At 41.4% G+C, this 16,910-nt stretch overlaps 1 protein-coding gene across 2 annotated transcripts in view; it reads left to right on the top strand.

Annotated features, from left to right (window-relative positions):
• PTAFR (platelet activating factor receptor) overlaps window positions 1-4,535 on the top strand; it is a 94,015-nt gene extending 89,480 nt beyond the window's left edge. For both annotated transcript variants that reach the window (XM_069756648.1, XM_069756647.1), the window contains exons 2-3: window positions 654-776; window positions 2,766-4,535. In XM_069756648.1, the coding sequence (XP_069612749.1) occupies window positions 2,812-3,867 (1,056 nt within the window). In that variant the 5' untranslated portion in view covers window positions 654-776; window positions 2,766-2,811 and the 3' untranslated portion in view covers window positions 3,868-4,535. The remainder of the gene's footprint in view (window positions 1-653; window positions 777-2,765) is intronic.
• Window positions 4,536-16,910: the final 12,375 nt, after the last annotated feature.

Raw genomic sequence — 16,910 nt, 5'->3', positions numbered from 1 at the left:
AAAAGACAGCGCCTCACATAGTGGTAAAAAGTCAATCTGACATTTTATTCTGCTATGTTTGGACATAGGATCAAAATCTAACATGCTCAAATGATTTTGTGCGGACCACTGGTCCGCAAAAATACACAGACATGTGAACAGCCTTATATACTATTACAGGTACGAGTACTATCCATGAAAAACATGGATAAAACTCATGTGAAAACTGATGTCGAATGAACCCTGAGACATATGACTTCTAGTTGTTTAAAACTGTTAAAAAACTCACTCTAGTAGGGGGGTATAAATAGTTGAGTAAAATACATAGACAGAAATCTGATATTTAAAATGCATCAAATTCATCGAACATATTTGATAAGCAAAACTGACTTTAAAAATTCCCCCTATGATAAATTCTCCCTTGTGAGCTTCTTCAGAGTTCACATTTTTGAACATGCCTTTTGCTACTGTATGACTTTATAAACGCTCCAGAAAATTATTTTCATAACTTGATCATGGTGATGTTGCTTTTGTTTTCGCCTACTCTTACAAAAACCCGGATTTGTGAAATTTTTATGCCGTCCTACCACTTCTGTTTTTATTTATTTTTTTCTTTTAACTAGAAGTATCAGGCTTCCTGTTCTCTTCTGTTTCCTAATACATTTTCATTTTAGTTGTTTGCAGACAGCTGCCAGTGGCATGATCAGAAAAAGAATAGAGTCGTCTTATATCAGTACAGCAGAGACAACAGTTAACCGAAGACAGTTTTAGTAAACTGGAAGTCAATCACAGATAAGGTAATACTTTCATTGTCATCACCGCATTTTGTGATGTATTAGGAAAAAAAGCATGTGATATATAGTTCTGGTACTAACAGTTATGACAATATATTAGTAGGGTATTTTGTTAAATAAATGTGCAGTTTTAATTGCCGTTGTTAAAATATATGAAATTGCAATATATTGTTTGGCTTCTTTTATTTGTATATAATTGCTTCTGTAGCTTATTGGGCAATTAAGACTGCTCCAACTATGTCTGCAATTAATTTCAGTCTCCATATTATGCCATCTAGAAGTTGCTACAAGTATCTATGCTTTGATAGATCCATTTTTACACTAATTCTTTGCTTGAATTTTATAGATTTTTATAACAGAATTTCTCAAAAATAGAAATTGCTTTTTTAAAATCCAGACTCATTCTTCAATATATCTAAATTGTACGTATTTTATTTGTTCCCAAAAAAGGTTTTAATTGAAAAGATGTCACTTAATCATCTGGTCTAAATCTTGGGTATTCTTAGAAAAGTGGTCTTCTGGAGAGATTTTACTTAACCTTTCCCTACACTCAGTGACATGTAAAAGTTTGGTCACCCCTTGTCAAAATGACTGTTATTGTGAACACTTAAGCAAGTTGAAGATGAAATGATTTCTAGAAGGCCTAAAGTGAAAGATTACACATTTCCTTTGTATTTTGGGAAAACAATATACATATTTTCATCTTTTACATGTAAAAAATTACACAAAGAAAAATGGGTATCCTATATGGTTAGTACCTATTAGTATCTGTTTTTGCAAGAATCACAGGTTGTAAATACATTTTGTATCCAGCCAACAGTCTTTCAATTCTTATTTGAGGTATTTTCATTCATTATTCCTTGGAAAAGGTTTCCAGTTCTGTGAGATTTCTGGGTTGTCTTGCATTCACTGCTATTTTCAGGTCTAGCCCCTGATTTTCAATGATGATCACATAAGGGGACTATGATTATTGTGAATTTTGACTTGCGTTTAGTATTTTGAGTGTTTATTATCATTAATATTATTTGTTGAAGCCATCCTCTTTTCAACTTCAGCTTTTTTACAAATGTTGTTATGTTTGCATCCATTCTTCCTGCTACCAGTGATATTTTCTTATTTCCACTGGCTGCAACACAACACTAAAGCATGACTGATTCACCCCCATGCTTAATAGTTGACAATATGTTCTATTCCATGAATGCCTCTATGACTGAATGCTGGAGGGAGGAGTAAAGTTCATTTTCTCCAGGTAGCTATACTTTTCAGTAAGGTGACCAGATAGCATTGTAATGATATTAACCTGCAGATTAACCCTATATCAGCGGGTTAATAGCATTTGGTCACATGAGAGGTCCCCTTTAATCACACATGAAGCCAACCATAGACATTTTTCAGCAATAAGCAGACAATCTGCCAAAAGGAGGAAAAATTAGGTCATTTTGATAAATTGAAGACAAAGGTGAATTTAAAAAAAATCAAACAAGAAATTCTGGGAATTTCTTCTCTTTTCTATTTATAAAAAAAAATTAAAATAATTATTTGAAAATAATAGTTTTGAGAAAACTGATGCAATAATGTACTTTTCATTATACACTGGGCACTGTGTTACTACAAGACCACTTTGCTGTACAGCACCTGATAGATATGTTCTGAGCAATCTTCTGCAGGGCGCTTGAAAGAAGTAACAGGGCTGCCACTTATTTGCCAGAATTCCTCCAGATATCACTATCGCTAATATCTCTGCCTGAAGTTAATATTCTTTAATCATCATGAACAAGCAATGTTGGGAAATATTATGCAAGTGGTGACGTCATTGAGGTCACCAACTTCTCGTCATTGATTTACTATAGAAATCAAGTAGTTAAGACATTGATTTGAGACAAACAATGTTGCCAATTTATTGTACATATTTTCAGATTTTTTTGTTACTATCTCTACATACACTATAATTATCACTGTTAATTCATTATTTCTGTTTTTTTTCCTTTTAAGGTGAACACAAGTCCTATTGAAGTTTTTGAATCTAAATATAAGCGACATGTCTCCACAAGAAAACATAAGTGCTCAGGACCAATGCAGAGTGGATTCAGATTTCAGATACTCACTTTTTACAGTATCATACAGCCTTATTTTTGTAATTGGATTCATTGCCAACAGCTACGTGCTATGGGTTTTTGCTAAAGTTTACCCAACTAACAGACTGAGTGAAATTAAAATATTTATGATAAATTTAACAGTCGCTGACCTCCTGTTTTTGGTGACACTGCCGCTCTGGATTGTATATTACAAAAATAGAGGGAACTGGATAATGCCAGACTTTCTCTGCAATGTGGCAGGCTGTTTCTTTTTTATTAACACGTACTGTTCTATTGCTTTTCTTGGAGTCATCAGTTACAACAGATATCAAGCGGTTACAAGGCCTGTAGAGACTGCCCAGTCCACTGCCAGATTCAGAGCAAAATGTATCTCAGCATGTGTTTGGATACTCATATTTTCCGCCTCTTTGTACTTCCTTATAATTCCTGGGACCAACCAGACAGTAAACAATGATGGTCAGAACAGCACCCGCTGCTTTGAAGAATACAGTACTAAAAACAGGACTCCTGTGGCTGCCATTAACTTTGTTTTGATTGCTGCCTTCTTTCTTATATTCCTCCTTATTTTAGTGTGCAATTTAGTGATTTTTAAGACTTTAGTCATCCAGTCAGTGCAAGCCCGACAGAGTGCAGAAATGAAGCGCCGTGCTGTGTATATGGTGGCCACTGTTCTAGGTGTTTTTGTGATTTGCTTTGTCCCACATCACATTGTTCATGGACCCTGGACCTTGACCGTTTTAGGATTGTGGCATGAAAATGACTGTGGATTTCTGCAAACCTTGAATGATGCCCATCAAGTAACTCTGTGCATCATGAGCACCAACTGCATGCTTGACCCCATCATCTACTGCTTCCTCACCAAAAAATTCAGGAAGCACCTCTCTGAAAGCCTCCAGAGCATGAGAAGAACTCGTAAGTTTTCTAGAAATACAACAGAAACACACATAGATGGTACCTTTCCTCTCAAAGACCAGCAGTCTGCTTCAATTGTTCTCTAGAATGAGGATTATGATTTAAAAACTATTTAGATACGTCTAGTGCAGACATTTGACTTACTCAAAAACTGCAACAGTATTTGAGGTTTTTAGCCATCAATCAAATAGGTAAATGTATAAGGAATACTATTATTAAACTTTAACTAAGAGTTATAGTTAAATGTATGCAAATAGATTGTGCTTTTTAAGTATTTTTAAATGTATAGGTCTCAACATTTCGCAACTAAAGTTTCAAATCTATTCTTATTTGTATGTTGACCGAGCATAATTTACTAAATGTAGCTATTTTGAGAGCTGTCTTATTTTCCATACACCATTATTTATCTGTGTCTTCAGGAGGAGATAAGCCCCCAGTGATGGAAGAAGCCCAGAAAATGAGTATAGCACCTATGGATACCTGAAGAACATGAGGAAATTATTTTTTTCCAAAATTGATTACTTTATCGAGAACTACATTTAAAAATGAGTAACTATTGTTATCGGGTAAAAACTGGGACTTTTTTCTTCCTTTGCATGTGGGGATCTGTATAAATAGATTCATCTTATGAAAAAGCTTTTCTTAACTGAAAATGAAGACTATGAACTCTATAGTAGCTGGTATTACAAATGCTCAAATTGTATTTTTTGTGGATTATAGGATGAAACATTAAAGGGATTGTCCTGTTTATAAATATATGATTATTCCAAATGTCCCCCTCTCTAGATTATAATCTGGTGCTTTACACGAGAGAACTTTTGGTGATGTAAATGATCATTTCAATAGCTAAGTCAGCCTAAATATCGGTCTATATATCATTTGCAACAATGAAGGGGGCTGGCTTGGCTACTGAACTGAGTAGTCAACCAGTCCTCATCACATAAAACACTAGTCACATGAAAACACAAAAATGCTCTTCTGTGTTCAGTACAGGGTAAGAAGTGGAGCTCCCACACTGTGAACTGGAGTACATACGAGACAAACAGGGGACCTGACAGAATTGAATTGCATTACTAAATAATATAACTTAATTTATTTAGTATATGTATGTATTTTTGTAATGGACAACATCTTTAAAGGGAACCTGTCAGCAGGATTGTGCACAGTAACCTACAGACAGTGTCAGGTTGGCACTGTTATACTGATTACAATGATACCTGGGTGATGAAATCTGTCTTGTGGTTGTTTAATCTTTATCTGCAGTTTTGAGTTAATGACATGCCCGTGATCTGTGTGGGGGCTTCTTGTGGTGCTGATTAGGTATTCATAATGCAGACTGCTGACATGCCACTGATCCTTCACTGACCTGCCCCCTAGTATACATAATGAATATTAGACATAGCTTGGAAAAAAAACCTTCTGCAGACAGGCACTGGTGGTAGCACCAGCGGTGCAGCATAATCGCATATCTATTGTGCATATAATTATTTTGTTTGATCTTGTTCTTATAGTCTTAAAAAAAATAAAAATCCGTTTGAAAATGACGCTGGCCGGTGATCCAATAGCTGCTATTGCTCAGGCGCTGACGGCACCACCATGTTAGAGAAAAAAATTTTCCTCCTCCAAGATGGCACCGCCGACCCCTGCGCACTAGCAGCTGTCGGTGATCACAGGCAAGAAAAAAAATTTCCTCCTCCAAGATGGCACCGCCGACCCCGGCGCACTAGCAGCTGTTGGTGATCACAGGCAAGAAAAAAATTTCATCCTCCAAGATGGCACAACCGGCGTTTGCACATTAGCAGTGATTGGGTATCTCTGCTATTGGGCAGGCACCATCTTGCTAGATAAAAAAATGTCCTCCTCCAAGATGGCGCCTGCGCATTAGCAGCCATTGGTGATCGCCGATAGATGCTACTGTGCAAGCGGCGCTATATTGAAGGAGGAATCTTTCTTTCTCTAGTAAGATGGCTCCACTGGCCCTGCGCAGTAGCAGATATTGGATCACAGATAGCTGGTACTGAGCAGGCACCGCCGCCACCATTTTCAAACAGTTTTTTTTATGAATATAAGAATATGATCAAACAATATAATTATATGCACAATAGATATGCGATCATGCTGTTCATTATGTAAAATAGGGGGCAAGTCACTGAAGGATTGGTGAACTGTCAGAAGCCATACAGATGAATACCTAATCAGTGCACCACATGAAGACCCCTCACAGGCCGCCCCGGGGCACGAGCATATCATTAACTCAAAACTGAAAATAAAGATTAAACAACCAAGGTATCATTATAATCAGTATAACGGCTCCAACCTGACACTCTGTAGGATTACTGAATACAAAACGGCTGCGACGTGACACTGTCTGTAGGTTACTGAACACAATCCTGCTGACAGGTTCCCTTTAAGTGCTTTAATATATGCAGCAATTCTGTAGGAGACCATGGCAACATTACGTATTTGTTACAATTTTTATGCTAGATGTTTTTATAGTTGCAATGCAGGAATAAAATTTGAAGCCTACTGATGTAATATTGTTTTCATATACTAGTTCCATTAAAGAAGAAAAAAGTGAAAAGAAGTAATCTAGTTGAACACGCTTGTCTCCATTCTTTGGCTGAGGTCACACAAGCATGTAAATCTGTCCCATTCTCTTCTTCACTCAGCAGCTGTTAATCATTTAAAGGAGCATTTAAAGTTCCTATGTTACAGAATTGCAATGTATCCATAAAACTCGAATGCCATAAAACTCGAATGCCACACTGACATGTGATTTTTTTTCTTCCATTGTCCGATTTTCGCATGAAATCACAGCATGCTGCAATTTTTTTTTCACGCTAAATACAGCTGAAAGATTTAAAAAAACACAGATCTGCACTGCCTCACTGAATAGCATTGGTCCGAGTGCATTTCCTTTTTTTTTTTTATTCCACTCATCCGAGTTCTACATATATTTGCATTTCTTTCTGCATGTGACAGGCAGATCCCAGGTTACTTATGGTGGTGCCCTCTTATTCCCCTTGATTCCATCTGTGTTAAACACTCATTTAAGTGAGCCATTTCTGTGATTATACTTGTGGAAATAAAAAGTAAGTTTAAAGTAATTTTTTTGCTTGAAACTTCTATGCTATGCTTTAGCAGCCATAATCAGCAGTGGCATCAAAGTCGTTGAAAGAGGAAGGAAGTTCTGCCTTGGCTCTGTCACCCCATCGCCCCACCCCAACGACATGATCGTGACTTGTCAATTGGTTGGTATGGCAACTATAGGCCTAACAGTGGGTCTGCATGTCAGCAGAATTTTAACAAGAATCAAAAAAATTCACCACACTCTCAAATAGATAGTATGCAAAATACAACGTGGTTTATTTAGCAAAAATCGAAGCAGAAAAAATGGTGCCACACAAAATATAAGGTTCAAGATGACGTAATAACACTGTAGTACACAACGCTTCGACCCTCCCGGGTCTTACTCATGGGTTAATTGGTTGTATGAGATCTATAGTATAGAATAAGTGGAAATAAGGCAGAGACCCTTATCGTGGGTGCCCCTGGTGCTTAGGTACAGTGTAAGTTCTTCAACATAAGTGGCAGTCCATGTGTAGATAAAACTGCATTGGTGGCGTAATTAATATCCCTCAGTAAAGATTGTAATCCTTATTAAGGTAAATCTGCATTGGTAGTGGAGCACTCCCGTAGGGCAGTGAGGTACTCGGTACCGGGCCCTTTGGTTCTTAAAGGGGGATGTCACGGTGGCTGACCCGGTCCGTGGCCCTCGGGAGGTCCGTTGATAAAAGGGGAAAGGTCTTTAAAGGGGAAATGTTCGTGACGCCACCTGTGGTATTCGGTCAAGGTGACCGACGCTGCGTAGGGGTCCGCTGGGGTGATGGTATGGCAGCTAGATCGTATACCTTTCCACAGGTGAAGTATGTCCCCAGGGCTTCCCAGAAGTGTAGATGGTGGATGGTGTGAGGCACAGTGAAGAACGAGGACACAAAATTGCAGTCTCTTTACTTTTTACTGAAGGCTTCAGTATCCACAGTCCAGAGCACCAGATCACAGGGCAGGCAGAGTCCGGCCGGTCTGAAGGCAAATCCAGAGTCCCCTTATCCAGTTGGAAATCAGTAGCCTTCCTCTAGCGCCTGGAATATGTAGTACCTTACTGCTGAGCGTCTCATAAGGTCCTCACAACTGATGTTGGTGTTCTAGAGGTTGGGTCTTTCTCTCTCTCTGTCCCCCAGATGGATAGGAACAACCCGTATGACTGGTGGCTTGAGGCTTTTTACAGGGACTCTAGCACGCCCCGGCCTCCCATAGGGGCCACCGTGCCTCCTGGGTAAGGGTCGGGCAACTAATATGGAATTAGCTGTCCTGCCGGTCTCTAGAGCCAGGCTTGGAGACGATTACTCCCTCGGTGTTCCGGCTACCAGATCCTGCGCCTCAGAAAGGAGGCAGCCTTTTACAGGGCAGAACTCCTTCTGGTTTCCTCTCTTTTTGCTATGACTTTGTTTCTCACCCTCTACAATACAATTCTCCTTCAATGTCTCTTTCTTAGGATGCTGCCACACGTGGGGCAGGCGCAGCTCTGTGGCCTTCTGTCCAGGCCTCTGACAGGATCCCACCCCTGTCAGGGACCCACTACCTGAGCGGAGCTCAGATAGCTGCTCACTGGGTGAAGCCCAGCTCACCTCTGCCTAACTTCCTATCCAGACCACCAGTTTTACCTAATTGTGAAGAGTGCCCTACTAAATAGGAGCATAGCTCCCCCTGGTGGACTGGAGTGTGAAGTGTGCTGAATGGTTTGTGATACCTGGTAAAGTGATTTCATTTAGTGCCTTCAGACGTAACATCACTCCCCCTAGAGGAGAATGACATTACTGCAACGACCAGGACCCTGGGGCGCTGCAGTAGCATGACATAAGCTCCTTAAGAGAATTGGTAATTCATATGGGAATATGTCTGCATTCGTGGCGTGGTGTAGGACAAAAGTGGCACTCCTTGCCTTATTTCCACTTATTCTATACTATAGATCTCATACAACCAAGTAACCCCATGAGTAAATCCCGGGAGGGTCGAAACGTTGGGTAATACAGTGTTATTACGTCATCTTGAACCTTATATTTTGTGTGGCACCATGTTTTCTGCTTGGATTTTCGCTAAATAAACCACGTTGTATTTTGCATAGTATCTATTTGAGAGTGCGGTGAATTTTTTGGGATTCTTGTTACTGAGACTTTGACAGTCAGTTTCACCAGCACCCCAATTTTTTGACCTGAGTAAATGCCAAAATTATTTCTTGAGAAAAATTTTAACAGACAGGAATAATATACTGCACTGCACAGGTAAGTTAAAAAAAATCACATGTTCAAGTCATCTCGTGGAACTCAAATACTGTAGAAAAAAAATAATGTATTATACAAAAAATAAGCAATGAAAACCCAAATACCCAAAAAAAAAACTTTTATATGTGATGGAGGTGATGGAGGATGTGTCACCTACCATTAACCGTTTGCATGTAATTTGCAGCTCCTATTTTGTTAGTAATGTAGAATTGACAATATTATTGCCTGCAGTACTAATCACCAACCATAAGAGACCACTGTTTCCCCTGCAACTGCTTGATGACTCTGGCTTAAAGGGATTGCACACAGTAACCTTCAGACAGTGTCAGATCGGCGCCATTATGCTGATTAAAATGATGCCTGAGTTGATGAAATCCACCTTGTGGTTGTTGTTTAATCTTTATTTTCAGTTTTGAGTTTATGATATGCTCGGGCTCTGGAGCGGCCTTAACCCCTTAATCCCATATGACGTACTATCCCGTCCAGGTGACCTGGGACTTAATTCCCATGGACGGGATAGTACGTCATATGCGATCGGCCGCGCTCACGGGGGGAGCGCGGCCGATCGCGGCCGGGTGTCAGCTGCCTATCGCAGCTGACATCCGGCACTATGTGCCAGGAGCGGTCACGGACCGCTCCCGGCACATTAACCCCCGGCACACCGCGATCAAAGATGATCGCGGTGTGCCGGCGGTGCAGGGAAGCATCGCGCAGGGAGGGGGCTCCCTGCGGGCTTCCCTGAGACGATCGGTACACGGTGATGTGCTCACCGTGTACCGAGCGTCTTCTCCCTGCAGTCCCCGGATCCAAAATGGCCGCCGGGCTGCATCCGGGTCCTGCAGGGAGCACTTCCGGGTCAGGATCAGGCTGCAGCTGCAGCTCTAATCCTGCCCGGCTGTATGTCAGATCACCGATCTAACAGAGTGCTGTGCACACTGTCAGATCGGTGATCTGTGATGTCCCCCCCTGGGACAAAGTGAAAAAGTAAAAAAAAAAATTTCCACACTTGTAAAAAAAAATAAAAAAAAAATTCCTAAATAAAGCAGAAAAAAAAAAATATTATTCCCATAAATACATTTCTTTACATAAAAAAAAAACAAAAAAACAATAAAAGTACACATATTTAGTATCGCCGCGTCCGTAACGACCCGACCTATAAAACTGGCCCACTAGTTAACCCCTTCAGTGAACACCGTAAGAAAAAAAAAAAAAAAACGAGCCAAAAAACAACGCTTTATTATCATAACGCTGAACAAAAAGTGGAATAACACGCGATCAAAAAGACGGATATAAATAACCATGGTACCTCTGAAAACGTCATCTTGTCCCGCAAAAAACGAGCCACCATATAGCATCATAACCAAAAAAATAAAAAAGTTATAGTCCTGAGAATAAAGTGATGCCAAAATAATTATTTTTTCTATAAAATAGCTTTTATCGTATAAAAGCGCCAAAACATAAAAAAAATGATATAAATGAGGTATCGCTGTAATCGTACTGACCCGAAGAATAAAACTGCTTCATCAATTTTACCAAACGCGGAACGGTATAAACGCCTCCCCCAAAAGAAATTCATGAATAGCTGGTTTTTGGTCATTCTGCCTCACAAAAAATCGGAATAAAAAGCGATCAAAAACTGTCACATGTCCGAAAATGTAACCGATAAAAACGTCAACTCGTCCCGCAAAAAACAAGACCTCACATGACTCTGTGGACCAAAATATGGAAAAATTATAGGTCTCAAAATGTGGAGACGCAAAAACTTTTTTGCTATAAAAAGCGTCTTTTAGTGTGTGACGGCTGCCAATCATAAAAATCCGATATAAAAAACTCGCTATAAAAGTAAATCAAACCCCCCTTCATCACCCCCTTAGTTAGGCTAGGTTCACATTGCGTTAATGGGTTAACGCTAACGGACAGCGTTGCACGGCGAAAATGTCACAATTAACGCCGTGCAACGGGTCCGTTAGCACAACCATTGACAGCAATGTGATTTTCGGGTGTAGCGCATCGCTAGAGCGTGCCATTTTCGGCTCGCGCTAGCAAGGTGCCGTTCTTTTGTGGCGCGCCTCAGACGCTGCTTGCAGCATCCGCGGCGCGCCCGAGGTCCGATCCCCGATCTTCCAGAGCGGGGACGTTAACGCGACCACTAAACACGACACCTAAAAAGACATTGCGTTAGCGCAATCCGCTAGTGCTAAACGGATTTCCCTAATGCAATGTGAACCTAGCCTTAGGGAAAAATAATAAAATTAAAAAAAATGTATTTATTTCCATTTTCCCATTAGGGTTAGGGTTAGGGCTAGGGTTAGGGCTAGGGTTAGGGTTAGGGTTTGTATTACATTTACGGTTGGGATTAGGGTTGGGATTAGAATTAGGGGTGTGTCAGGGTTAGGTGTGTGGTTAGGGTTACAGTTGGGATTAGGGTTAGGGGTGCGTTTGGATTAGGGTTTCAGTTATAATTGGGGGTTTCCACTGTTTAGACACATCAGGGGCTCTCCAAACGCGACATGGCGTCCGATCTCAATTCCAGCCAATTCTGCATTGAAAAAGTAAAACAGTGCTCCTTCACTTCCGAGCTCTCCCGTGCGCCCAAACAGGGGTTTACCCCAACATATGGGGTATCATCGTACTCGAGACAAATTGGACAACAACTTTTTGGGTCCAAGTTCTCTTGTTATCCTTGGGAAAATAAAAATTTGGGGGGCTAAAAATCATTTTTGTGGGAAAAAAAAGGATTTTTTATTTTCACGGCTCTGCGTTGTAAACTGTAGTGAAACACTTGGGGGTTCAAAGTTTTCACAACACATCTAGATAAGTTCCATGGGAGGTCTAGTTTCAATATGGGGTCACTTGTGGGTGGTTTCTACTGTTTGGGTACATCAGGGGCTCTGCAAATGCAACGTGACGCCTGCAGACCAATCCATCTAAGTCTGCATTCCAAATGGCGCTCCTTCCCTTCCGAGCTCTGCCATGCGCCCAAACAGTGGTTCCCCCCCACATACGGGGTATCAGCGTACTCAGGACAAATTGAACAACAACTTTTGGGGTCCAATTTATTCTGTTACCCTTGTGAAAATACAAAACTGGGGGCTAAAAAATAATTTTTGCGAAAAAAAAAAAAAAATTATTTTAACGGCTCTGCGTTATAAACTGTAGTGAAACACAAAGCTCTCAAAACACATCTAGATAAGTTCCTTAAGGGGTCTAGTTTCCAAAATGGTGTCACTTGTGGGGGGTTTTAATGTTTAGGCACATCAGGGGCTCTCCAAACCAACATGGCGTCCCAACTTAATTCCAGTCAATTTTGCATTGAAAAGTCAAATGGCGCTCCTTCCCTTCCGAGCTCTGCTATGCACCCAAAAAGTGGTTTACCCCCACATATGGGGTATCGTCGCACTCAGGACAAATTGCACAACAACTTTTGTGGTCTAATTTCTTCTCTTACCCTTGGGAAAATAAAAAATTGGGGGCGAAAAGATCATTTTTGTGAAAAAATAAGATTTTTTATTTTTACGGCTCTGCATTATAAACTTCTGTGAAGCACTTGTTGGGTCAAAGTGCTCACCACACATCTAGATAAGTTCCTTAAGGGGTCTACTTTTCAAAATGGTGTCACTTGTGAGGGGTTCCAATGTTTAGGCACATCAGGGGCTCTCCAAACGCAACATGGCGTCCCATCTCAATTCCAGTCAATTTTGCATTGAAAAGTCAAATGGCGCTCCTTCCCTTCCGAGCTCTGCCATACGCCCAAACAATGGTTTACACCCATATATGGGGTATCAGCGTACTCAGGACAAATTGGCCAACAATTTTTGAGGTCCAATTTCTTCTCTTACTCTTGGGAAAATAAAAAATTGGGGGCGAAAAGATCATTTTTGTGAAAAAATATGATTTTTTATTTTTACGGCTCTGCATTATAAACTTCTGTGAAGCAATTGGTGGGTCAAAGTGGTCACCACACATCTAGATAAGTTCCTTAGGGTGTCTACTTTCCAAAATGGTGTCACTTGTGGGGGGGTTTCAATGTTTAGGCACATCAGTGGCTCTCCAAACGCAACATGGTGTCCCATCTCAATTCCTGTCAATTTTGCATTTAAAAGTCAAATGGCGCTCCTTCCCTTCCGAGCTCTGCCATGCGCCCAAACAGTGGTTTACTCCCACATATGGGCTATCAGCGTACTCAGTACAGATTGTACAACAATGTTTGGCATCCATTTTATCCTGTTACCCTTGGTAAAATAAAACAAATTGGAGCTGAAATAAATTTTGTGTGAAAAAAAGTTAAATATTCATTCTTATTTAAACATTCCAAAAATTCCTGTGAAACCCCTGAAGGGTTAATAAACTTCTTGAATGTGGTTTTGAGCACCTTGAGGGGTGCAGTTTTTAGAATGGTCTCACACTTGGGTATTTTCTATCATAAAGACCCCTCAAAATGACATCAAATGAGATGTGGTCCCTAAAAAAAAATGGTGTTGTAAAAATGAGAAATTGCTGGTCAACTTTTAACCCTTATAACTCCCTAACAAAAAAAAATTTTGGTTCCAAAATTGTGCTGATGTAAAGTAGACATGTGGGAAATGTTACTTATTAAGTATTTTGCGTGAGATATCTCTGTGATTTAAGGGCATAAAAATTTAAAGTTGGAAAATTGCGAAACTTTCTAAATTTTCGCCAAATTTCCGTTTTTTTCACAAATAAACGCAAGTTATATCGAATAAATGTTACTACTAAAATGAAGTACAATATGTCACGAGAAAACAATGTCAGAATCGCCAAGATCCGTTGAAGCGTTCCAGAGTTATAACCTCATAAAGGGACAGTGGTCAGAATTGTAAAAATTGGCCCGGTCATTAACGTGCAAACCACCCTCGGGGCTTAAGGGGTTAAGGGGGAAAAGGATGGGTCTTCATGTGGGGCTCTGTAGAATCTGCTGAGTTTTGGGGTGCCAGTTAATACTAATTAACAAGAACTACTGGATCTTTAAAAGGGGGTTTATTACAAACAAGGTATTTACAATCACATACATAAGGTAAGTCTAACTAAGGGACAAGGGTACAATTAAAGGGAAGAGGTAATAGGAGAGGGTAGAGGAAACTGGGATGTGGGAAAGAGAAGATACATAACTGATCCTTACATATTTATTAAACCAATACACATCCACACCCACATACAAGCCATGACTTCACCCTTGCTTCCAGTATCTTCTGTGGCAAATGTCCAATCATCTTCCGGCAATGTGAACACTGCCATTGGCTGCAGTAATCATCACCTTCCTGGAAGAAAGTTCTTGTGTAGGACAGGTTCAACTCCATTTGGGCTGGCTACAAGTTGTCCATTCAAAGAAAAATGGTTTGTCACCCAAACACCACAGGCATTGTGTATCAATATACATATCCATAGCCCGAAGACAGGATGTCTATCTCAAGAGCAGTGGTTTATAATGGAAACCCACAGAAGTTGTGTACATATGTAGATAATGATAGGTCACAAACAGGATAGAGGCTACTCATTCAAGATTTCCACAGTGTACACCTATATCCTCTATTAGGGCGCTCCAGCATCGCACCATTATCGCTCCAGCGTCGTAGACTGCGGTCACACTTCGCAATGCACGATGCTGGAGCGATAATTTCATGACGTGTTTGCGATGTAGAAGCTGTTGGTTACTATGCGCACATCGTATACAATATCGTGCACACCTTTGTTACACGATGCGATCATGCCGCCACAGCGGGACACTTGACGACGAAAGAAAGTTTCAAACGATCTGCTACGACGTACGATTCTCAGCGGGGTCCCTGATCGCAGTAGCGTGTCAGACACAGCGAGATCGTAAGTATATCGCTGGAACGTCACGAATCGTGCCGTCGTAGCGATCAAAATGCCACTGTGTGACGGTACCCTTAGGTTGGAGGGCCAATATTCATTTAGTATGTAGATGCACTTTTGCCTTATATATATTTCTTGACAGTTCATCATGCTCTTTAGACTCATTACTAGTGTTGAGCGATACCTTCCGATAACGGGAAATATCGGATCGGATTGGATCGGACCGATACCCAAAAATATCGGGTATCGCTAATTCCAATACCGGAAACCAATGCAAGTCAATGGGACACAAATATTGGAATTAAAATAAACCCTTTCTTTCCTTGCACATCCTGTTCTGGAGGGGGGAAGAGTGTGGGCGGTGCGTGGGCGGAGATTGTGCGTGCCTGTGTGTGCGGGCGGTGTCTGTGCGGGCCTCTTGGGGGTCTGTGTGGGCCTGCCGCAGCCTGTACGGGTCTCTCGGGTGTCTGTGCGAGCCTGCCGGGGTCTGTGCGGGCCTGCCGGGGGCCTGTACGGGCCTCTCGAAGGGTCTGTGCGGGCCTGCCGGGGGTCTGTACGGGCCTCTCGGGGGTCTGTGCGGGCCTGTCGGGGCCTGTACGGGCCTCTCGGGGGTCTGTGCGGGCCTGCCGGGGATCTGTACGGGCCTCTTAGGGGTCTTTGTGTCTGTGTACAGGCATCGTCCGATGGGACTACAAGTCCCATTGAGCTATGCCTGCTACAATGACAGTGATTGACACATTAGCCAATGATGGGACAGTAGTAGTCCCATCATCCGGCTAATGTGCTGAATGTAATAATAAAAAAAAATACTACATACTACATGCATGCTACATGCAACATATATACTACATACATACAACATACTACATACATACATACATACACATACATACTTACAACATTCTACATGCATACTACATACAGTACATACAACATACATACTACATACAAACAACATACATACTACATACAGTACACTCATACATTACATACAATACATACATATAGACATACAGTAAATGATGGGAGGAAGGTATCCTTCCGCGCTGTATTCCTCTGCCGCTGTAAAAAAATAGTCCCTAGTCTCACTTTTGGCATTGCTGTGTGAGAAAGTTCCCATGCAGCTTTTGCCATAAAGTGAGACTCTGAACTCTAGTAACCTCTCAATGATGCACTGCAGGAGCCATTGTCTCCTGTCAGTGTGTCACTGAAGGTCCTATAGAGCAGTGGCATCACCCGATGTCACTGTTCTATAGGGGAGATCGTCGTGGGACACTCATTATTAATTGGACTATGGCGGACAGGTAGTATACGGTTTATTATTTTATGTTTTTTGCAGGCGCTGAAGTATGGTAAGTATGGTTAAATGAAGAATATTAAAATACTTTTTCCTGGCTGTGTCTTTATTTATTTATTTTTTAACTCTTTCACTACACTAGGATTAATAATGGATAGGCGTCTTATTGACGCCTCTCCATAATTAACCCGGCTTAATGTCACCTTACAATAGCAAGGTGACATTAACCCCCTATTACCCCATATCCCACCGCTACACAGGAGTGGGAAGAGAGGGGCTAAGTGCCGGAATTGGCGCATCTTACAGATGCGCCATTTCTGGGGCGGCTGCGGACTGGTATTTGTAGCCGGGGGGGGGGGGGGGCAATATCCATGGCCCCTCTCTAGGCTATGAATATCAGCCCGCACCTGTCTGCGTAGCATTTCTGGCTATAAAATATAGGGGGACCCCACGTCATTTTTTTGGGGGTCCCCCTAGTTTAATAGCCAGTAAAGGCTACGCAGACAGCTGCGGGCTGATTTTCATAGTCTGGGAGGGGCCATGGGTATTAACCCCTTCCCAGGCTACAAATATTGGCCCCCGGCCGTCGGCTTTCCCCCTCTGGCGCAGAAAATTGCGCGGGAGCCCACGCCATTTTTTTCCCCGTTTTTTCCTT

Source organism: Ranitomeya imitator, chromosome 3 (assembly GCF_032444005.1).
Source record: "Ranitomeya imitator isolate aRanImi1 chromosome 3, aRanImi1.pri, whole genome shotgun sequence".
Taxonomy (NCBI): Eukaryota; Metazoa; Chordata; class Amphibia; order Anura; family Dendrobatidae; genus Ranitomeya; species Ranitomeya imitator.
This window is presented reverse-complemented; position numbering and strand designations above follow the sequence as displayed.